The sequence below is a fragment of the Lagopus muta genome, chromosome 3, assembly GCF_023343835.1.
Source record: "Lagopus muta isolate bLagMut1 chromosome 3, bLagMut1 primary, whole genome shotgun sequence".
Taxonomy (NCBI): Eukaryota; Metazoa; Chordata; class Aves; order Galliformes; family Phasianidae; genus Lagopus; species Lagopus muta.
Genome location: NC_064435.1, coordinates 32,243,286 through 32,266,927, shown reverse-complemented (window position 1 = coordinate 32,266,927; position 23,642 = coordinate 32,243,286). Strand labels below are relative to the sequence as shown.

Below are 23,642 nucleotides of genomic sequence, written 5' to 3'. Positions count from 1 at the left end.
GAGACATTCCAAACTCATTCCTTTGACAGCAAGAGCAGATGCTTTAAGTCTGGGCAGAGCCAAGCCAAAACAGTTTTGATGGAATACTATCGAAGTACTGGGAGCCTGAACTTCCAGACCACCAAACCTATGGCCAAAGACCTTGGGAGCCACAGATACCCCACTAATAATGGTGACATTCAATGACAAACTGAAGGTCCAAGAGGAAAGGCCCCATTCACGGACAACATTCACGTATGGAACTTTAAGAGAAACCGCATTGCTACAGGGAAAGTCCAAAGAACAAAGTTCATCCTCTAAGCTTCTTGCTTCCGTGAGTTCTCTGAATCAACTGTTTTTTCCACATTTCAAAGTTCTTCAGTCAATAAACTATTGTATTGTACTGTCAAGAGTGTAAGTTGCCAACTATCAGAAGATAATCTGCTATCCCTAATATTTAGTTGGTTAACTTCCATTAAAGTCACTGACACATAACAAGCTGAGACTATTAAGCATTTGGCTATGTACAGCAAATGAAAACACACTGAACTTTATTAAAAATGCTGCTAAGATATAGTAGTACTTCATTTTTCTGCTCTGGATAAATTGAAATATATCTAGAAATCAGAAACAGATTTGGAAAATAACTAGCATTGCTATACTTTTCAACAAATCTGAAAAATTAATCCTATGCATGTAACTCACTAATTACATTTCTTGTATCCCAAACAGTATCATCTTTACATAAAGCTACCTCAATGAAAGAAATCAATACTTGAAAATGTAAAGAAGTCATCTATTTTATCGAAAGTATAAAAATAAATACTCCGCTAAGGAATGGGAGAAGGAATAAAACACATTTAAATAATTTCATTACATTGAAAGATGCCAAATCATCCATGAGTGGTTTCTTTTTAGATGAAAAGAAATCAAAATATAGGACAGATGTTGGACAAACCACATTTGAGGTCTATCACACACTGGCATTTTTCAAATGATTTTGGCTCATCTATTAAATAAGGTGTATTTTCCTTGATTTTGAAAAGGGAAACATCAGGAAATATTTAAAGGCCAATTGCTGCCAATTAACTTTGATCAGCAAATGTTGCATTTGAATCTTTTAGATTCTTTTGCCTGTCTGGAATAACACACTATTCTAAAATCTAGCAAAACAACAACCTGATGATTAATGTGTGTTGGCAGCCCCACCACAAGCTTGCTTAACAGTTGGATTTTAAATAAACAGCTGTCTTCATTATGATGGGAAAGAAATCTGACTGTTTTCATGTTTTCTTGTTATTAAAATATGATCAGAAATGGCTTTTTCCCTTTTAAGACAAAACAGTAAGGCACTATGGTGACAGTCTCTTTCAGCAGTTTGGATAGTTTCAGAGCAATTTCACAAGAATTGCCAAACCAGACTCTATACAGGCTGAAAAAGCCCTTGGCATGTTGACACCAACTCCTCACAGCACACTGCAAGGGAGGGGCATGCATGGCAGAGAAACCCTAGCACATAACAAACGGACCTGCCACTGGGAAGGACTGAAGACCTATAGCGATAGGCCACTGAGATGGACAACATATACAACATTAATGATTTCCCTTGGGTTTAAGGTAATCCTTTCCCACAGTAAGATATAAGTGAGAAATCTTTACCCAGCCATTAACTGTTTATAGAAGCTGAAGTTTAATATTTAATGATCTCCGTAGCCTATTGCGTTCTAGTATTTATAGATGCTTTCTGTGCATCCACTTCTAGAACTTGTCGACTGTGGCCATAAATATAAAGACCTGTGAGGGAAAAAAAAGCTCCTAGAACTTCTACTGCAACCTTTGAATGTCAGCACATTTAGTGTAGATATCTTTGTAAATTTCAATGACTAAACTACACAGATTTTTCTGAATGTTTCCATATTAAACCTCTGAAGTGAAAAATAATTGCCAAGCCATTTAATAACAAGTAAAAATAGACAAATGTTAACAAACCTCTGTGTTTTAAAATAATGAACACTTACTTCTAAATCATTAAAGAATAGATGCGTGTCTGCCAAATTGAAAATCATCTCTTCCATTCGAAGTCCAAGAGACACTGAGGTGGGTGGATCCTTAAAGAAGAAATTAAGAGTGTACTGTCAATACCATGCGTAACATGGTACATGCTACATTCTACATAGTAGAATACAAATGACCAGAACTGTTTCTCAGGACCGATTATCTGATGCATGGAATGTAATATCCATATGTTTGATTTCATTTCAGCTACTATTTAATCCTGTAGCCAGGATTAAAGTAGTCCTCAAAATATGTCTTTAACGTGACTAATACCATGATTCTGCAGTAAGACTTCTGTGGCCACACCTGTGTCCACACACCCTTATGTCACCCTTGCACACCCATACATGGACTTCTGCTGGATTCCACCAGTAGCACATGCATTTTTCCCTACACTTCTACAGACTCTGCAACTGCTTACAAATTTTACAATAACTGAGGACAAGATAATGTTATCGTTATTGAAAATAAACAGACACCGGTCACAAATGAAAGGATTTGGTCCTTGGAATACCTAGTGACATTGAGGCAGATCACCATTAATTTTTTATTTACAAATGGCAGTTTTACTTAAAACCACTCCTTGACTGTCCACAAAAGCACACTTTGACTATGATCTCTGTTGGGCCCACCCATACTGAGTGAACAAATCTATTGTTTGTTATTAATACATAACACACTTTAACTTCTCTACTGAAATTACCATAACAACTTATTTCTTACTGAGCTAATAAACTCAAAAAGCATGTTCAGCACTGTGGTTATCAAATGCATTACAGATGTTTGTCTTGTTTTGATTTTTTTTGGGTATGTTTTATGTATTTTCAATCTGAAAAAATTGAGAAGTCTAGTACATGTACTTGATACACAACTTCTCATTTATAGTGCCAAGTATATCCAACCACACAGAAGCACAAGTTTGAAAGAACATGTATTATCTCACGACACCTTCTTTTCTTTTATTTATTATTATCAATATTAGTTTGTTAGGAATTTATTTTAAATAAAACTGCAGAAGTGACAGCACAAACTTTACTTAAAATAAGTTAATGTTCTAAAACTGATGACAATTCAGAATTAATACCAAAAGATGTGGTCCCTACTTTCTTTTTTCACCTCTCAATCAAATTAATAGATGTTTCAACGTGATCTCTGAACTTTCAAACATTTTTCTTTAACTGCTGGTCAAAAGGTAAAATGTGTCAGTAACAAACAGTTGGAAAAGAATGGCAATCTAGCAGCCTGCCTACTTTCTGGAAAAACCAAAACAACTAAAACTAACCAGCAGAAAGAAATGAGTTTTTGGAAAGAAGCATTTAGCAACTACGCTATATGGAATACACAAAACATTTATTTCTGAATTTCCATCGGCTAAGAGTAAATAAGTTTTCTAGCATCAAAAAGCATCTAGCATCTAGCCCTCATAAATGGGACACCAAAAAATGCATTATGCCATTTTCATCATTATAATGACATCGTCCTTAAAATTAGTCTTCTATTTAAAAAAAAAAAAAAAAAAAAAAAAAAAAAAGAGAGAGTATTTGGTTTCCTAATTAAAAATGGAACTACTTGAAAAAATAAGCAAAATTATTCTGCCTTTTTATTTTACTATTGCCCTACAAGTCTTCCCTTATTTTATTTCTGGAGCAGGAAAGGTGGAAGGCAGGTGACATTCCCTCCCTAGATAGGCCTGAGGCTACATCTACCTCACATTCCTGCCTATCTTTGAGTCTAGCTACAACACTGCCTTTCTTCACAGCTCCTCATCCCCTTTTTAAACCAAGCAAGTATTTCTGTTCTTCCTGAGCTCTACCAGAAGTCATGCCACAGAATGCTTTTCTCTAGTTAACAGAAGAAGTTAAACGCAGGACTAAGGGTCTAACATGCAAATGAAGATTGCTAGCTACATCTTAATTATCAAGTGATAATATAACATTTTACAATTAAACCCATGTGGAGCTTCCATTCATAAGAAAGGGCACAATTTTGAAAAGCTGGATGATACAGCAGCAGACACAGCATACAGTTAATTTTAAGGAAATGGCTGTGAATAAAGTCTTTCGGTTTTAATTTGTTACTTAATCATTTATACTAGTGTCTCCTTACACATTTGAATCTGAAAAGAATGGCTTTTGGTAAAAATATCTGCGTGCCATTTAACTCAAAGGTGTTTTAAAATGGTAGACAAAAGAGAATGTGGATTTCTTCGAAGTAATATTAAAAGAATGTCATTTACTAGGTTAATTTAATTAGGAGAAAAACATAAGAAAATCATTGGCACATACTGAAAATGTCGGATTAAATACCATAAAAAAGAAGAGAAGAAACAAAATAGGTCTCTTTCCCAAGTAACCCTAATTCCTTGATTAAACAAAATCTTGTTCTATAGAAAGTCCCACATCGCACAGAAACTGAGTTAAGCTGCAGCTCTGGGTAGCCAAGTATTTTAATAGATGCAAAAGCCTTATCTACATTAGGGTTTTAAATGTCTGCGTAGTTACAATCTTGCAGCAGTTCTAGCAAAAAGCACAAAAGCTCTGGTTTAAGGATCTGCAGTAGATTAAATGCTGATGCCAGTCATTAAAGTGATGGCTGAAAACTTTTTAAAAAGACAAGGCTAGAATAAGGTTTTAAAAAAATCTCATACCAAGCCTTCTTTTGCAATCTTAAGCCACTAATTGTAAACTAATTATTGTGAGGTGTCACACAATGAGCAGGAAAGCTAACAATCTGTTCTTATTTATCAGGATTTGCAGGTTCAGTCTGAGTGTCTTTTCAGGTATGGTCAAAATCAGGTACAAATCTCTGGGGGAGGCACACAGTTTAGCTAAAGAAAAGAAATACCAACGTCAAGCTGCTTAAGCAGGCTTCTTGTTTTTGAATACTGGTATTGGAGCCAAAACATTGTCTGTATGTCATTTCTAAATTCTACCCACTTGATTTCTTTGTTTTGTGGAGAAACAAGAAGCTGAAAAACAGAAAAGTTCACTTTAGGTACAAGGCTTATTTTCCACTTAAGCCTACAGGTCACAAATGAAGGGTTAAGTGAAACCAGGCTTTGCTTTTCTCTACCTCTGAAACATAATAAACCATATTAAAATAACTTAAATTTTAAAGGAAAAAATGTTTCTAAGCATCTGAATATATATGCTTTCATGGAAAATGGAAGTAAAGACCACAGTAGACTACTGCAAGTACAAAGATGTATTTCCACCTGCTTCTAGACACTAAAAAGGGTCCCAAATTCTTTCTGAACTCCAAAACTTCAGCAGTTGTCATCTGGCTCAAAATTGAGTGTTTGTAGGTCAATGTCAATCAAAGTAACTGATAACCTGATATTTGATCAACACATCTTTTTCAAAAGCAAATGGAAAAGTATTTTTTTCCTTTCCCCATCCTTCCTCTCTCGATGTACAACTCATTTCCTCCACTAGTTTCATACATTTCTGTGAAATCCACAACATTCAAATCCTTAAATAAAAAAGTAACAGTGTCTACCATAATTGCACAAACTGCAAAACAAGCATATTATTTTGTTCCAACATTGCAGAACAAGAGTATGAAGAAAGTAGAGCACAATAGCAGCACAAGGAGAGCAGGTGATAAAAAGAGATGAATAAGTATGAACATACAGAAAAGGGTGGCATAAACAAGAAGTTATGAGGAAGAGAATAAGGAAAAGAAAACCTATCCCTTCAGCAACAGGACTGCTCATCATTCATAGTCATTCACCATGAAACTCACTCATGCATTATGAGAAGAGCTGAATGCCAAGTTGCCAAATCCTCTATTTAATTAAGACATTTTTGTTCGTTTGAAGTTCCAGCTTTTGTATTTTAATGATTATGTGAGCAGCTTAGATTTAATTTAAAAAAAAAAAACATTTATAGTTCCAACCACAGTGAAGAAACACATTAGGGGTGAAGTTAAATAGCTCAAAAAACAGTTGTAAACAACAAAATATCCCCCTGGCACTGTGATTTTAAAAGCCAGAAATCAATAGCAAACACTCTTTAAAAACTGCACACCTCACACTGCTGTAAATACCTCTAAATTTCTTCTATGGCACTTAATAACCCAAGAAAAATTGTGATATGAATGACACTTTGTGAAAACAAAGCAATAATAGCACACCTGCACAACTGCCTCTTAGTGGATGTGCGCACTGCAACCCTTCACCAAAACATTCTAATATTTATGCACAGTGCATGATGCATTAATTCTTAGCATAAACACCAATGCTATTGTCTCTCTTAACATCAAGCATTGTTGTTTTTTTTTTAATCAGAGATGATGCCCTTTATCTCTTTGTATACGTGTATGCGTGTGCTATACTATAGCAACAAGTATAATGAAAAAAACTCAGTCTTGACCAATGTTTGGCAGGTGATTTAGCTTAGCAATTGACAAATCATAGAATCAGTCATCATTTAGTGATATCTATGTATTTTGCCACATGCCATGCAACCAGAGGCAGCCAAGCAAAAGCTAATCAAGAAAACAATGTCAACAATGATGGAACCGCCATCGGGAGGCAGCTGCCTCCTTGCAGCACACGTATCTGTATCTCTGAGGAGCTGAATGCCAGCCACTTTCCTCAGCCTCAAGCAGACAACAAAAAAAGGTGTTTATGTTCAGGCCCTAATTATAAAAAAAACGCTACAGGAAACAAGAAAAAATATGCTCACCCAAGTACTTCTCAGCAACAACTAATCAGTTATATTTCCAGCAGAACTCTGGTCCCCGAAAGTAAGTGGTGATATTCTATTGACGTTGAACTTTTTTCCTGTGAACACTAGGGCTTGTTGTCCTGTCACTGACTTAGTGATTTTGTAGTATAAAATCACAATGTTTAAGAAATCAAGGCTGTTGAATATCCTTGCTTTTTGTACACATAATGAAAACAACTAAGTACAGTCTTCAAACAAGTAGGTTGCTATTATACAAAACACTCGTGAAAATATCCCACACCACTTTGAACTACTTTTGGCTGGGATAGAGTTAATGTTTTTCACAGTAGCTGGTATAATGCTGTGTTTTGGATTTAGGAGAAAAACAGTGGTGATAACACAGCAATCTTTTAATTGTTGAGCAACACGAAGTCAAAGACTTTTCAGCATCTCACATAGCTCTGCCAGATAGGAGGCTGAGTGTACACAAGGAGCTGGTAGGCAGTGAAACCAGAACAGCTGATTCAAACTGGCCAAAGGCATATCCCATGATACATATCCCATGAAATACATATCTCATGATCCCATGACCGTACTGTGTCATGCTGAACAATAAAACTAGGGGGTTGGCTGAGGGAGCTGCCACTGCCTGAGAACTCTTTGGGGATCCATCAAAAGGTAGTGAACATCTGCACTGTGCCTCACTTTTTTGTGTGTGTGTATACATACGTGATTATTATTTATTATTACCATTCCTTCCTTTTTTGTCCTATAAGACTGTCTTCATCTCAACCAAACCATTTTACCTTTTTCCAATTCTCTCCCTCATAACCACTGGGAGGGAGTAAGCCAATGGCTGTGTGGTGCTCAGCTGGGTTAAACCACAACACACCTGAACATGTCAGATAAGTTATGCAGAAGTGTTGCTTTAGATTTTTACAATGCAGAAAGCCATTAGGAAGAATGCAGAACCTTAGCCAGGCATGATCTGAACTGAAGCAGAAGCTTTACCCTTCCCTCGACTGGCTGTATCATAAAACTTTTTAGTGATGAATATAAGGCTTATGAAAAGACAATGTGATTACATGAAGTCAGACAGAACTATCTGGTTATTTTGTATGTGAAATATTTTTGAAGATTAACAGAAAAACCTCACATTCTAGTTATATTTCACTCGAGGTGAGCATGAGAAGACATAACACAGATTTTTGCACAAGCTGAGCCGTTAACTTTCAAATACAATTCTGAAAAACAAAGTTTGATCTCACAAGGGCATTCCAATCGTAAATTGTTCTTATTCACCTAAGACAGCATTTCTCTTTTGAGAATTACCTAGGGGAACCACAGTCTGCAGGCATAACCGTAAGTTCAGTTACGATTTATAGACTGTGCATAATTGAAAGATTTGACTCGTAACCAGACTTTCAAAAACATCAATCAAAACAGAGATTAAAAAAATGTGAGGTAAAAAAGTTTACATTATTACAGCCATATATATATCCAGAAACGTACTCTTGCCTTCTCAGTACAGAGTACAGACCACTGCTGACTGCTTGGGACTAAAACGTTATTTTAGTGCTCAGTCCTGGAAGTTCTTCACTAGTTGAGAGGAGCTAAATATTTGCAGATTTTGATGGTATCAACAGGTATCACACACTCTATATCAGCAAAACTCCACAAGTGTTCGGTATTACTCCCAAAAGTGCTTAATTATTTAATAACACAAATGCAAAGAATGGACATATGAAAGAGCTTTACTCCTTGAATTTTTATGTCTTGAAACATCAATAGTGCTTGGTCTCTGGAAAACAATGTCCTTGTTTTTCTTACATATCAACCATAAAATAATAAATATTAATGAAAATTTCCATCAGTTTCTTGACACTTACCCTTCCATATCTGTTAGCATAGGACCCTGTAAGCAAGGAATGGAAAATGATGATTGTCTCATCCAAATCCCAAATGAATACTCTCTGTAAAAAGAGAATCAAATCAATGTGTTCCTCTGTGAAGCCGATACTTGCAATGGAAAGTTTAAATTTGAATCAGTAAGCGCACAAATGACAAAATTGTATTGAAATGGTTATATATTAGAACCATAGCTTCCTTGCAATTTCTTTTCAGAACTAACATTTTTCCAGAAGAGGGTAATACAATCTGTTAGCTTTTTACTACAATTGCTATTATATCAAATTATTCTATTAGAATAAAATGATAGTCATAGTCCAATACACAGAAAAAATGAGATTGTACAATACATTATTTTAAAGCCAGATGTAAGATAGAACCTGAAAGAAATTAAGAGAAGCCTCTCAGAATTAAATATTCTGCATTTGAACTCTATATTTCTGCAAGTCTTCATACATTTGCTCTTGCCAATAATGTCTGAAACCAAATAAAACTAGTGAATTGTTGACAAGCAGTTAAATTCTCTCAGCCTATGTTAATAGAATTTACGTATCTGAAGAATTAAAATTGTCACTTTAGATTTTGCTTGTGTAAGAAAGTATGGTGTCGGTAAATAATTCTTCTGCTTACAGATGGTAGAAAAAATGTCTTTTAAATTTGCCCTCTGACCATTAATAAAATGATGTTAATGAAAAATACAGTGTTCAAATATAAGTATTTTAAATCCTGATAGGATTGTATTTCCTGTGATAACTAATGGGCTAAGCTTTCAGAAAGGAAAAGAAATGCAGCATGGACACCCATAGCTGTGACGAGTCATTGGAGATGTGCTCTCAACATATAGCATAGGCCACTGAGAAAAATGTGAACATAGCAAGAGAGAATAAAAACTGCTATTGTGCCAGAAGTGGCTCCTGCCCAAAGAGAAACCTTACTTCAATTTGGGAAAAGCTTTTTACTTATTGTTCTCTTTTTCTTTTCTCTCTCTCTTTTTTTTTTAATTATTTTTTTTTAAAGGAGAAAGAGAATGCTTTTATTTTTCTGAGAAATTAGATGCTCTTCACAAAGAAAGCTCTTTAGAATAAAAGTTTCAAGAAGATCTTCAACAAAAAAGAAGAACAAACACAAAAACAGAAGAAAAAAAGGGCTCAAATGCCATTTTATTTTTGATTTGTAAATTATGCATCTCTCTGCAAAATAATTATAAAAAGAGAAGCTATGACACGTCAAAAACATCTAGCACAATATACCTCTAGGTCAGAATCAGGTGGTGGTGAAGGATTGTTGTTTCTTCTGCCACGTCCACGTGATTTCCCATCCGAACTACGACGCAATCTATCTGAATCTGAATCTTTTATGGGTGTTGATGGACTGTGAATTGTACTGTATTCTGCTGTAGTAAAGAAAGAACATTTTTACCTTTCAGCTTAAATCCAAAACATTCAAATTTCTTTCTAGATATGACACTGAAAACAGGATCTTTTCTAAAGAGTTCTAACAAAAATAATTAAAACTGCAATAATAAGTGGTAATGCTAATGCATAAATTAATTGAATCGAGTACAGGTTACATAAATAACAGAGATATAATAATTAGTTCGGTAAATAAATAAAAAAAATAATAAAACGATCTTCAGTTCTTCAAATGATAGAGAAGATCACATGACTTCAAAGAAAAGATCATACTGTAAAAGGAAACTTTTGATTGATTTACTCCTGAGTTTTCAAGTATGTTTTAAGATAATTATCATGGTGACCAGCAGACATTTTTTGATGACTACATTTGTGCCTGATTAATACAATGCTTTCTAAAGGTAGCACACAATTTTATTATCTTCGTACAATAAGTTCTATAGTTGAACAACTTTCAAATTTGCATCAAATGTGGAGATGAAATTTGAAGTATTTTTCAAAGGTCTACTCAATGAGTATCTTCAAGAACAGTACTGTATACCAAATACTACGTATCAGCAAAATATTCACTGCCATTTAGTAGGAAAAAACAAAGAAAGATGATTTACTTATGTAAGAAGAAAATATGCTGATTGGAAGATGTTTTTCTATCTCTAACATCCATTAACAGTGCAGTGCTTAACATTCAGAGAGCAAATACCCCACTGAAATTATCCTTCCTAATTCATATAAGTAGAAGTGCCATGGCCTTCAGAAGTTTTTACATCTCTTTCAAGACTTCTTTTTGCAGCCTTAAGATCACACAGAAAATATTTTATTTTTATATTATTTTTTTCCAAAAAATAAAATATTTTCTTTAAAGCCAGACAGAATTTTCAATATATGATGTATTTATCAACTTTAGTTCTCAGTTAGCATTGACTCTTCACAGAGTTCAGGAGATCTGTATATTTTTATCAATATTAATTTACTTTTTAATCAGCCTAGGTCATAGCATTCCAGTTTGAACAGACAGGAATAATTCTTACACAAATGATCCTTTTTCCTAAAAAAACATCCTGTTGAGGTCAAAGGTTAGATTAAGGAAGAAACTCTGGACATCTGTGTTGCAGCACATACTCACAATTACTCAAAATAATTGTTGCTTGTACTCAGTTTAAAGAATAAGGTCTTGAAGTCTTCACATTCAGCCTTTAAATCTGCTCATAACTAAAATTCATATTTTTTTCATGTATTTTGTACTATACTTTTAGCTAAGTATCTCAGTCTATACTAAACAAAGCAGAATAACAAGTTAGTATGTAACATAAAAAAAAGAGTCTTCAAAAGAGACAATCTATACCAAAACCAGTGATTCTGTGCATGCCAAACTACGAAAAGTCAACATAGCCATATCAGACCAGATAACGAAAGGTAGAAAATGAAACTTGGAATATGATGCACATTCCAGTAATTTATTTCTTCCATGATAATGTGCTCTCCACAATTATTTAGACTAATACATCAAATACTGATTGCTCTTTCACTTACTGTCCTAAAATATAAATAAGAAATAAAAATAATTAAACTAATTCCAATATTTTAAATATAAATGAGTCATCTCCTACAGATTATTTTACTTGGTTATAACTCACTTAAAAGCTTTTGTGCATTGTTTTCTTTCATTTGTATTTTTTCTTAAGGTTTTTGATAGCAAACAGACCAGAATTCATTCAGCAGGTAAACTGCCCTATAAAGCTCTAAATATCTGCTCTGAAATTCAGATTAACAGAAAATTGCACTTCCTATTGATTAACTGAAATTAGGGATGCTCTGGGTCTCTGACAGTGTTTTGGTGTAGCTTTAGATCACAGTTTTTGAATTTCCACAGGCATGAGGTGCCAAAAATTTATAGTTATTAAACTTAGGGTGGTATTGATAATACTAAATAAATAAAAAAGAATGGAGAGCACGGAAAAATTATACACTAAGCTTCATAACAAACAAAAACAAATAAACTTAACAGAGTGCACAGAGCACAGAGCACAGTGTAGTGAGGGCAGGGAAGAAAGCCTGTCAGGATAGAAAGAGCCTTACAGCTTTCTACTTTCACAAACGCCTTTATTTAAATACACTATATTCTAAGTTTCAAACATTCAACTGCAGCTATGAGTGAAGATTCGCATTCAGAGTAAATCCTGAATGGGGCAGATCCTCACCACACAGCTCAACCTGGGGATCCCAAGGTTGGCTGAGCACTCAGTGGCCTGCCCTTCTTGAACCTACTGTACCTGCACTGGTGTAAGCAGAGAAGTGCCTCTCTTGCTCTTACAACTCTCTCCAGACAATCTACTCTGCTGCTTTGACAGCCGTATCGTTAGAAACAAGGCATAAAACTTCAGCATTCTTTTACAGCATTTTAAGTTCAATCTGTGAAAAGGGAGAAAAAAACACCATTCCCTTCCCTGAATTTGTGCGTTTGAAATCTGTTCGCACTTCCTCTCAGTTCTAATGTTTATCTTAGAGAAAAATAATCAGATCCTCTATTCAAGGTCCTATCGTTCCTCTGGTCCGGATGCAGTAATCCAAAGCAAAGTAGATAAAAGCTTCCCCTTGCATGCTACCTTTCCACGGACACCACTCAGCAGGGGAAAATTTACATTTGCAGCAATATTTTCACTTACTGCTAACTTCACCATCCCCAGATCATCTCTGGTGGAAGAAGTGGCACCTAACTGATGTTGCTCAAAGATCTAGCCAAACACTGCACATAAACTGCTAGTATGTCGTTAACACTCCGCTTTACTGCTAATAACCAGTGCTCCTGCTCCTACTTAGGGGACAGCCACAGGGACCATTCTGCTATAGCAGCACGACAGATGGCAGCAACCAATGGGTGAAAACGTGACAGTGTGTGAAAGAAACTTGTCCATGTATGTAAAGGGAAACCACAGCATGTATTCTCTGGATTAAGGCTGCTCGACCCACGTGCATGACTGGGTTACCAGCTCACTGGCCAACAGTCACTCTCAGGTTCCCATAAGGAAAGTCAATTAAAGAATCCAGTACCCAACTGAACTCTGAGCCTCTAAGAGCCTAAGCCCCGACAAATTCTAAAGCAAGAAAAACAACAGTGGCTGAGGGTACTCTGTGTACCACTAGTATGTGGAGTACTGAGAGTGGTCTGCAGGGAAAGGTAGAGCCTGGAAGGAGCTGCCAACATTCCCCATCCCACATTTGTGCAGTTCATCATTCCTGCCTAAATGTATACCTCACACCTGCTCCTATTGAGATCACATCTCCATTTTTTGAGTTCTCACCCTGTCTCCAGAGAACTCACAGCCCCTCTCAGCATGGTGTCTTCTACATATTTAATAGGCAAACACATTCTGTTCCGTCATTTAAATGATTAATGAAAATGCGGTCTGGTCCTGGGCCCAAGACAGACACTGAGGAATGCTGCTGTAGCCATCCTTCTATTTTAACAGCAAACTCTTACTGGCTTCTCTCCTGACATGGTTTCCTAAACAGCTTTATATCATTCTGTTGTAATTTTGGCTAGATTGTTTTATTCCAGTTTGCTTGTTAAAAAAAAAAAAGGCGTAATTGCTCAGGTAGTAAAAGCCTGGCTGAAGCCAAGCTGTATAACTACAATACATGTCACTGTTATGTCCATTATTCTATGTTCCCGGATATGAGAGTTTAATTTGTTCAGCCTTAGTTGAATTCATAGTAGCATACTGTAGCATTAGCCAAGGGAAATTACTATGTTTGTAAAGCACTGAATTTAATTTTATCCTGTTCTTGAGCACCACAAACACAGGGAGGTGCTGGAGGAAATCCAGCCTTCTACAGTGAGAGGAAAAAGGAGAAAAGATCAGCTCTTCCTTGCCTGTCCCAGTACTCAGAGTACACGATCACCAAAGCAAGCTGGCAGAAACCAGGTTAAACAAAAGAAAGGGGAGGTCATATCACAAGAAGGAGACCTGTGACACCATTTCCCCAAAAATGGCTTGGCTCCCAGAAGATTACAAGGGTTCAAGAGGAACCTGGATAAGTCTTTGGAAGAGAAACGTTGAGGGATGTAATGGCCATGTCCACATTAGCACGTAGAACCATTGAATTTGTGAACCAAACAAATGGTGACAACAACCCCGAGGCCTCACAGCCTGTTTCTGAGACGTCATTCCAGGCAAGGTCCAGCCTGGTCTGGTGTCCTAAGCACCCTCGTTAGAAGTTGAATGAATTAGATGATGGAGGACACCTTCCAGGTTACTTTTGGCAGGTGGGGCTCCAGGACTGCTCTGCTGGACAAAATGTTCCACTTCAAAACAGACTTCTCTAGTCAGTAAGAGAAACAATTAAAATCCAGATTCTACAAATCTTAATCCATACAAAAGCCATGCAAAACTGTGAAAAACATGCTTTCATTCTGTTCTACCTAAAATACACGAACCATAATATAGCAGACCTTCCCCTGGGCCAAGAGGCAACATTTAATTACAACGTGACATGAAACATCATAAACATTTACTTGTGTTATATACATCAGTGCGTGTAGCTTTGACGGTTATGTGTCACACAGGAAAATTTTCCATCACCTCATCAATTGGAATATTACTTGTGAATAGACAATAGACCCACATAGATGATATTTACAACACTGTATTTTGCGCTTCTTGTTTGTTATAGAAATTCCACCCCTCCCCCCTCCCAGGTAATTGCTTCATTTTCTTACTATCAGTGTCACTGTATAGGAGTAATATCAAGTGATAAATATAAGGAGAACTATCTGTCCAGAAGTAGAAAAAAAAATCAAAACTATATATATATCTAGGTAAATCTCACTGGAGATTTGTGTAGGTAGACTTGTTGACAAAGGCATTGCAAATTTCATCAGACAGTTTCCCTACTAAAGAGTATGCAAAAATGAGCAAATTCACGTAATCAAAGTAATTCTATCTTATGTCACAATGCAAATTACATTGATGAGAAGGGCTTAGAATTGCTAGTATAATCAAATGTCTCTTGAAGCAAGCACATGCAAGTATTTTCTGTTTTAACTGTGCCTAGATTTCCTCCAAATTTCACAATTAATTTTGAATTAAAATCTTAAGTACTCAGTCCAGCATTACTTCAGCTTCTGCACAGCAACAAAATTTGAATATATTTATACTTTTGCAAAAATAAAGCTAAACACAAGATCTATAAGCACTACAAAACTTCTTCCTTTGCAGCTCTGAACATAAAATTTGACCAGGATTAAACAATGCAGTGGAATCACAAAGGTATTGAGGGATTTTCTTCTGTATATAAAAATATGACTACTACATGAGTGGTAAGTAAAAGTACTTAATATTACTTTAATTTAATAAACTTAATATTATATATTGCAAGACATACCATAATGCCTGCTGACAGGATTATAGGAGGAATCTTTAGTGCCTTTCTGACCAAAAGCCATTATCTTATCTACCTGGAAAATAAATCTGAAATCTGTCTACTGAGGACTATTAGCATATAATTTTAAACTTGACAGAAGCCCTAAATAATCTTTGGAAAAAAAAAAAAGCTGTTAGAAGTATAGGCAAAAAGGCCTATTTATTTTGAGGTTTGACTGATCTTTTCATTATTAATAATAATGACAAAAAATATCTTAATAACAGTATACAGTATATACAACATTACACAGTATGTATAATAATGGGCAGGCAGGACCTCTTTCCAGTATAGGCATTTCTTCCTCACTCATTATTTATGGTTTCAAACAACTTGAAGTAAGTATTACTTTTAATTCTACTAAAAGTATCCTATTTATTTATTAAAATATATATTGCAAGGTACATCAGTTCTTAGCCTTAACATATCATGTGATGGTATCATAACATACCACCACATGATATGATGGTGAGTTACTGCTGAATGCAATGTGGGAATTAAAAATTGAACACTCTCAATGCAAGACATGGGAGAATAACCAATATCAGAAAAGCAAAAGCAGTGTTGCACTTCACTATTCATTAATGTATTCTGTTTTTACAGAAGTTTCATTACTTCCTTCCTATATAGACTCTAGATTTACTCTTCGCTTTTATTTATGAAAAAGAGCAAATGTTAAAACACCAGTAATGTACTGTTAGCACAATGCTGGATGTTTCTGCATACGTATTAGTGAAAAGTCGCCCATGAAGTATCTTAGCTCTGTGTTGTTTTACAATCTTTAATTTATTGTTATGAAACTTAGTAAGGGGAAACTCTAAAAGTGGCTTTCTCTTTTGCAATACTAAATGTGATACAGTGTTCGAGGAAAAAGCAGTCTAGCTTTAAAGAGCAAAATGGTGACCCATGACTGACTGAGAACAATTTTTGTTGGCTAGCATAGAACTTGTGGTTTTTTTAATCTGCATTGTAAAGTACATGAGTAATTTGAAAAAAAAAAAAGAAATCTTCCAGTAATATTTTAAACAGACTTACTGCAGAAAGAAAAAAAAAAAAAAGAGATCAAATCTTAAAAACTGTACAACTCAGAGAAATATTATTTAATACATTACAAATACAGTGTTTTGTGAAATAAAGGACTGTATTACCAAAACTTGCACAAATCAAGAAATTTCTGTTACCAGAAACAATAATGAAGCTAAAATACTGCAAAAGAAAATAAGAAAGCTTTAGAAAAAGTAGTTGTTAACTACATTAATTCCTAGAAATGAACGTTCTTGTTGTTCTGCTTATTTGAGAGCACTGGGTTGGGCATCAAGGATTGAGGCAAAATGTCTTCTAGACCGGTATAAATAGCAGGTGATAAAACAGAAGGTGGTCAGAAATGCACTCATGCACTGTCTCCAGAATTTTATTATTATTATTATTATTTTACAAAGCATTTCTTGAAACCAAGCTTGTATCTGTATAAGTCTGATCTATGAGCTTGTTTGAAGTCGACAGTGCTGCCCAGCTTATACAACACGAAGAAATACTTTCTTTTGTTCGCTCATTCATACTTTAATGAATGTGAGTCTTGGAAGGGACAGTGAGTAATTGCTCACAAGTCTTTTATTAATTTTATCATAACATGAATTAGTATGTTTGATTCATGGAGACAGGGAATATCAGGGTTTGTGCAATTAAAAGGTTTTACAATTAACACAGAATAAATTTTTCGGATCCATAAAGGCTTCCCTTTGTGGAAAGAAGTAACACTGAGTATGAGGAATCTCAGGCTCTTTTGCAAGCACCCCTCAATGTCCTTGACTGAATGTGAAAAACCTGCATATTTAACTGAAGATTGTGGGAAACCATAAAAGGATTATTTTATGTTTGGACAAGGAATTAAATATATTTTAAGTGAAATTATCTGAGCTTTCTGAGTCTGCAAAACTCTCCTAAAAATGTCACAAGAACACATAATTACTTTCTCTGTTTTCACGTTTCTTACCAAACTGCCCTGTTTCACTTACTGGCCCAAATTCATAGGAATCATATATGTCTGTCAAATGATTCTGGTGCCTCTGTGAAGTCTGAATGCTGTTCCATGCTTGTCCTGGCATAGTTCAGAACCGCAAAGATTATATATGTATTTTTTTAATGCACAAGATGTCTAGGGATATCAGCGTCCACAAAGAACAGCTGAATTCAGCAGCTGCTGCCCATCCTAATAAAGGGGAATAGCAACATAACACAATGACTCCCCTTTGCTCCCTAACGCACATACAGCATGCCAATCATGGCAGACTCAGCAGTCTATCATGAGCAGATGAGGTAAAATATTCTACAGTAATTTGTGATGTTTTTTCCCACTGTTAAAATTCAGTTTGTTTGCTTTGCTTTTTTTTTTTTTTTTTTTTTTTTTTGGTGATATGGATCCAACTGTGAATTTCCTTCTAACATGCTTTTCACTTATCCCCACTCAACCATAATTCCCCTCCTCCATGCTGCTCTCTCTTTACTTCGACCCCATTCCTGCTTTATCCCAAACCGGCTGTGTATGAGTTCACCTGAGGCTGAGGAACACAAAAATTTGTACTGTCCAAGGAAAAATACCAGACACAGAACTGGATTGACTGAGTGGTCCTTGCTTCTTCCAGGGTTGGAGGTTTGTGAAGCAGTGAAATGATCCCACCTGATTTTAATATAGGAAGTGAACACTGGTAGTCAGCCAACTTAAACTTCTTTCACACCAATGGAGAGACTTTGGTACCTCTGGATGATGATTACAGTTAAACTGAATGCTAAATATAGCTCTGGAGCTGCTAATTTCTCTCCACTGACTAACTTAAATGCCTCAGTTAAAGTGCATACAAACAGATGGAGAAGTTTGAGTCCAGCCCTATACCTTATGCCAACTGCGACCATGTGGTGAAGAGGAACATGGCTTCATTCCTGCCCTGCTCCTGCTAACAGAGAGTAGTCCACAGCAGGTGCCTTCCTAAATGTGTCCCTAAATACAGGCATTCAGTCCAAGAAAACCCATGGTTACTTCAAGACTTGTTATTTGCAAACCGCTTGAAAGAACTTCTTTGGGAATTATTGTAGTATCACTACAGTAAACGGAAAAGAATGACACTGCCATCAGTATCTGAGTTAAGTGTGCATCCAAATGATGCAATGATTCAACATAAATATATTCATGAAAGCTGTAGCTTAATCACATTTGGCTTTGGGGGTAAGAGAAACTTACTGCTACCGACTTCAAAAGAAAAACAAATAAAACCACACAAAAAAAAAAATCCAAAAAATTTAAAACAATGTGAAAAGCAAAATAATTAGGCAGACTCCAATATGCATCCACACATTTGAAAATTGCAGACTACAATACACATTCATACATTTAAAAAGATTTGTTTCTCAAATACATTGATGCACACACATCGTGAATATATACATGAATATAAACCCACACAGAAAATGTATTTTCTGCTCTACCTATTTTCAGTGAATGCGTGAAAAGGCACAACAACTCATACCTTTCCTTCAGTGAGATTTACAGAGAAACAGCAGAATGCTAGCAAATCATATCAGTGGTCATGCTGCACGTGCAAGATTGGTCCTGCAAAGTACTTCAAGAAAACAATCTTCCCCACCAAAACTTCAAAACAAAACCTCAAAATAGCATTCCAAATCAGAGCTGCTTTTTACCACATGGCTGAGAAACACATCTGCAAACTTGGACTTCCTCTCTGACACATTTCAAACTTCTGCCATCTACTAAGTACTGACATGCTCAAACTGTTGAAAAATGTATTTTTTTTAGTAATGGGAAAAGTATTTTTCACCCCTCATTTCCAAAAACAGCTGGAGCAGTTTGGCATAAGAAATACCTCAACTAGTAAAGGACTGCCAAATTCCAAAAGAAAGGTAAAACGACTGGGAAAAAGGACAAGCCACTGAAAATCTTTCCTTAAAATGGAAACACTTGTGCAATTTCAACTACCTAATACAAGCATTATTATGTCCTCTGAAAGTGAAAAATTCAAAAGCTCTCTTTCAAGTGGACACTCAGGCTACAATCTGAAGGCCTCTCAATTTCAGTCTTACTTAGGAAAAATCAGAGTTTATCTTAACAAAGACAAAGCTTAAAAGCAGCAGATTCTGCTTTAGCATAAAGACTTTCTTATATCCTGCAATTTTTCACACAAGCATTTTACAAATAATATAGAAGCCTGTATTTTGTACAAGCCTTAAACTTTTACTGATCTCCATTTCTGTTTAGCTTCTGTTTTGTCAGACTCTGTGCAAGACGTGCCACAGGCTCAGGATTAAGAAATAACAACAACAAAAGACAGCGACTACACAGAAAAAGAATCCAATTCAACCCCCCTTTCAACTTACAAAAACGTGCCTCATAGGGACCATAAAATCCATGTAATTACCTGCTGCAGGATCTGTAACTGCTTGACTGGTGATGCCAGATGGTGGTTCTTGAAGCTGGTATGTTGCGTTTGTGGAGGGTGTCGTTGGGCTGGTGTTGCTGTTTGTCATGTAATGTGAGGGATATGGTGAGCTATTATAATACTGTGCATATTGGCCTTGGCCAAAGCTGGGATAAGAGGGATATTCCTGAAAGACAAAAAAAGCAACTGAATCAAAAGTTTATCAAAGTTTTGCTACTTTTTAGTATAAATTCCAAAATATAACTGTAAACACATGTCAGGCTTTCAGCACATATACTTCCTGGACTGGATGCTATAGGACCTGATGGTGAGGCAGTAAAACAAAATCTACATTACACATAATTTAGTTTGTCTTCTCATACAAATATTTTATTATATACGCTCCTGAAGATGTGTGAATATAAATAATCTAAACCCAGACCATTAGTTCTATTACTGGAGGATGACAATTTGAGGAAAAACATTCATAAAAATTAATATAACTTGAAAGAATAGTAATTTCTTTCAAAGACATATTGAAGAGCTATTTTTCAGTGGATGAGAATTTTAAGTTTGTTGATGTTCCCTCAATTCATATTTACAAAATTACCTGCTGTGAACTATTAAATCCAGTAGAATTTGTGAGTGAATTATTTCCTGCATATATTCCTGATGATGTTGTGAAACTGCTGCCTGAAATAAAATGAAAAATCATGTGAATTACTAAAACACAGTATTGGAAAATAACTTCCATCTTGCAATTATATCATAAGGCTATGGCATATTTTAATACTTCCCATATGCTGACCGATTTGGTTGTCATCAGCTCTGTAACATGTTAATAGACAGAAAGTAATAACTCATTGTTCTTATACCCTATGTTTCATTACTGAAATTAAGAAAACCCTGCTTTGATGGAAACTAAATTTTGACAGGAAGCCAGAGCCACCTCAGATTGATAACTTGTGAAAGTAATCAGAGTTTATTCCATATCACTTTTGTCAAACATTAACTGCAAGCCCCCAGTGAATCCCTAGGGCTCAGTTTCTTTTGCTGTCTTGAGTATGGCATCTTCTCTTATCCCTAAACCTCAGTGCCTTGAAGGAATAAAAAAAAAGCTCTAACACCCTGCTTGAAACAGCTCAGCCTGCCTGTGAAGCCATTAGAATTCACTAATCGATGATAGACAGCCTTGGGCCGCAAATCTACTTTTTTGATAGAGCCTATCTGGCATGACACAAGGGAAAAAAGTACCTCTCTTAGAGGAGTGACTGAAGATTGAATTTAGCCCAGAGACTGAATTATTGCCTTCACCTCCCTCCTCCCCTCAGATCCCCCTTGTGAGCCACCAAAAATAGACAGATGGGTCTCTTGTTTAATACCTAACCTGAGAAGCTGTTCCACTAAAAGGGCAGCAACCCCCTTTCAGCTGTTTTGCTCTTGCTGGATATAACCCAGCAGTGACATAGCCACCAGCTGGGACATATGGATGCACGGAGAAGCTCCATAAGCCACCAGAAAGTCCATAATGAGGCAACCTATTGAACTCATACAGCAGGAGAGCATCAGTGTGCAAGGAACTCGCATCAAAGTCACAAGCTATTTGCAGCCTCCCTCACCACTGAAACCTGTCTTAGAGAAGAGGCATACTGAGATCTTGGAAGGAAATGATGTAAAGGAGGCTAGAAGGGATGAAAACCAACAGGGATCCAAGGTGTATAGATGCACTGCTGTATCCAACACGATTCAAAAACCGCATCTTACACAAACCATTAGAAAAAGCAACAATTCCTGCAAATCCAAACAGTAAGAAATGCAGGCAGGGCTGCATGCTTAGCACAACCCCTAGAGACACAGACAGGTATCCTTGCTATAACAAGCCAGAAGGAAAAAATATTTAAATGCTTCTGCTGCAAAAGGTAGTAAAGTAGTACACAGTTTAAGTCTTGGAAATGCAACAGCAGTGGGAGTAAAAAAATAAAGTGTAAATCCAATATGAGGTAATGACTGTAAACATTTTCTGTTGTATTTGCTGTGAGCACTAAAGCTCTAAAGTTGTTGATAGATGCTACCAATCCTGTGAACTAAAATCAGATTACTTCAGCAGAAGAGTTGACATCCAAGTTTAGCAGATAGCACAGATAAACAGTACTAATGAGAAAAACATGTTGTTTTAAATTTAATTTAAAATTGGAAAACAGATGTTATTTTTTATTATAACAAACCCCAGAGCCAAAATACAGCTGAAAAATATTTTAAATTGCAGAACTTTGAAATGCTATTTTATTTCTAAGAGTGTTTTGGCTGGGAGAATGTAAGTTAATGTTTCTCTTTTATTCCTACAGTTACTTCTGAGTGATGCAGTAATACACTCAAACACCAGTTTTATAGGTGTGTAGTTTGAACCACTCTTAAAAGACATAAAAGCTCTCTAGGATTGTAAGGAAAAAAAAAAAGAAAGAAAAAACACAGAAAAAAAAACTTTTGGGGATGAATATGTACTCTTTCTGCAGAATATCCGGCAAATAATTTGCAAGAGCAAATGAGAAAAGTAATTACATGGCAGTCAGCATCTCTGCCCTCAGACAAAGACACACATACTAACACACAGATCTCTCCCTTTCATCTTATGGTCAGTGCTGGCTCCTATGGAAGAGGGGGGGGAGGTCTCCTAGACCGTAACAAACACGAAGCAGGTTTCACAGAAACTGCTCCATGGGCCACCCAGAACTCCCAGCTTTAAGTTGCTTCTAAAATACCTTGATTTTACTTTTTGTCTTTTAAATAACCAGCCGCAGCACGGCATAGAGCTGCTACCTCTGCACTAGCTGGAAAAATGCAAAAATAAGAACCCCCACAAAACGTGCAAGATTTACTGAGGTAAGCTGGCCAACTAGGCAGCTTTAAAATGTGATAAAAGCTGTCAGCTGTGGGTCAAAGGTCTATTTGGCCAAGGGCGAGGGCCCACATGAAAGCTGGGAAGCCCAGGCAGCGTCAGAAGGCTGCCGGCCCTGCTGGGCTGAGTGCGATGGCTGTGGGCAGGCATTGCACCGTGCTGCCGCCGCTGCAGGCAGGATGCACACCTCCCCTGGGTGTTTTCTACAAGGTCCATTTGCTTTCCTAGCTTGGTCTCTTTGCCATGGGCTACGTCTATCATCAGAGTACAATATATGTGGCAGAAGTTTACTACAGCTCTCTTGGGAAAGCCGAGGACGGCCAGATGGGCTATTTAAGCTCAAGGTTTCTTCCGTTTGCTTACAGTGTTTAAAAATCTTTGGCAAACTCCCCCTTGTTGTCCTAGTAACTGCTTAGCCATCCAGCATAATATTTTTATACTGTATAATAATAACCAAATACCTTAACGTTTACTTTTTATGGATGAATTCCCAAACCAATTGGTTAGTGTAGTCTGAGAGACCACAGTTGTCATAACTAAAACAATGCTGGTGCTCATCACAGGTTCCTCACCTTGCAGCAATAGGCTACCTCAGTTTATGATAAACCCTGGATCATTATCACAGCAAAGAGGATACTCAATAAGACAGCTGCAAGTGAAGCTCTCTCCTTGGCCTTTCCCCCAGCTCCTTTCTGCTCCATTTATTTTCACCGAGCAACCCTCGAAACAGTGCCAGTATAGGAAGAGTGGCCCATTCGCACAGCCATTAATCGTGTAAGTGGTCTTTCAACATCTATGAAGCAATTCGTATGAAAAACAGCTTCAGGAACAAATTCATTAACATAACGGCAGGGGCACAGACAGGCAGGCAGAGCAG

General features: G+C 36.4%; 1 protein-coding gene across 12 annotated transcripts in view; it reads right to left on the bottom strand.

The window, feature by feature from the left end:
* The window catches only part of EYA1 (EYA transcriptional coactivator and phosphatase 1), a 158,244-nt gene that overhangs the window by 32,092 nt on the left and 102,510 nt on the right, over positions 1-23,642 (bottom strand). For all 12 annotated transcript variants that reach the window (XM_048938936.1, XM_048938939.1, XM_048938938.1 and 9 more), the window contains 5 exons: positions 20,480-20,562; positions 19,870-20,056; positions 9,863-10,005; positions 8,594-8,677; positions 1,998-2,087 (listed from right to left, as the gene is read on the bottom strand). In XM_048938936.1, the coding sequence (XP_048794893.1) occupies positions 1,998-2,087; positions 8,594-8,677; positions 9,863-10,005; positions 19,870-20,056; positions 20,480-20,562 (587 nt within the window). The remainder of the gene's footprint in view (positions 1-1,997; positions 2,088-8,593; positions 8,678-9,862; positions 10,006-19,869; positions 20,057-20,479; positions 20,563-23,642) is intronic.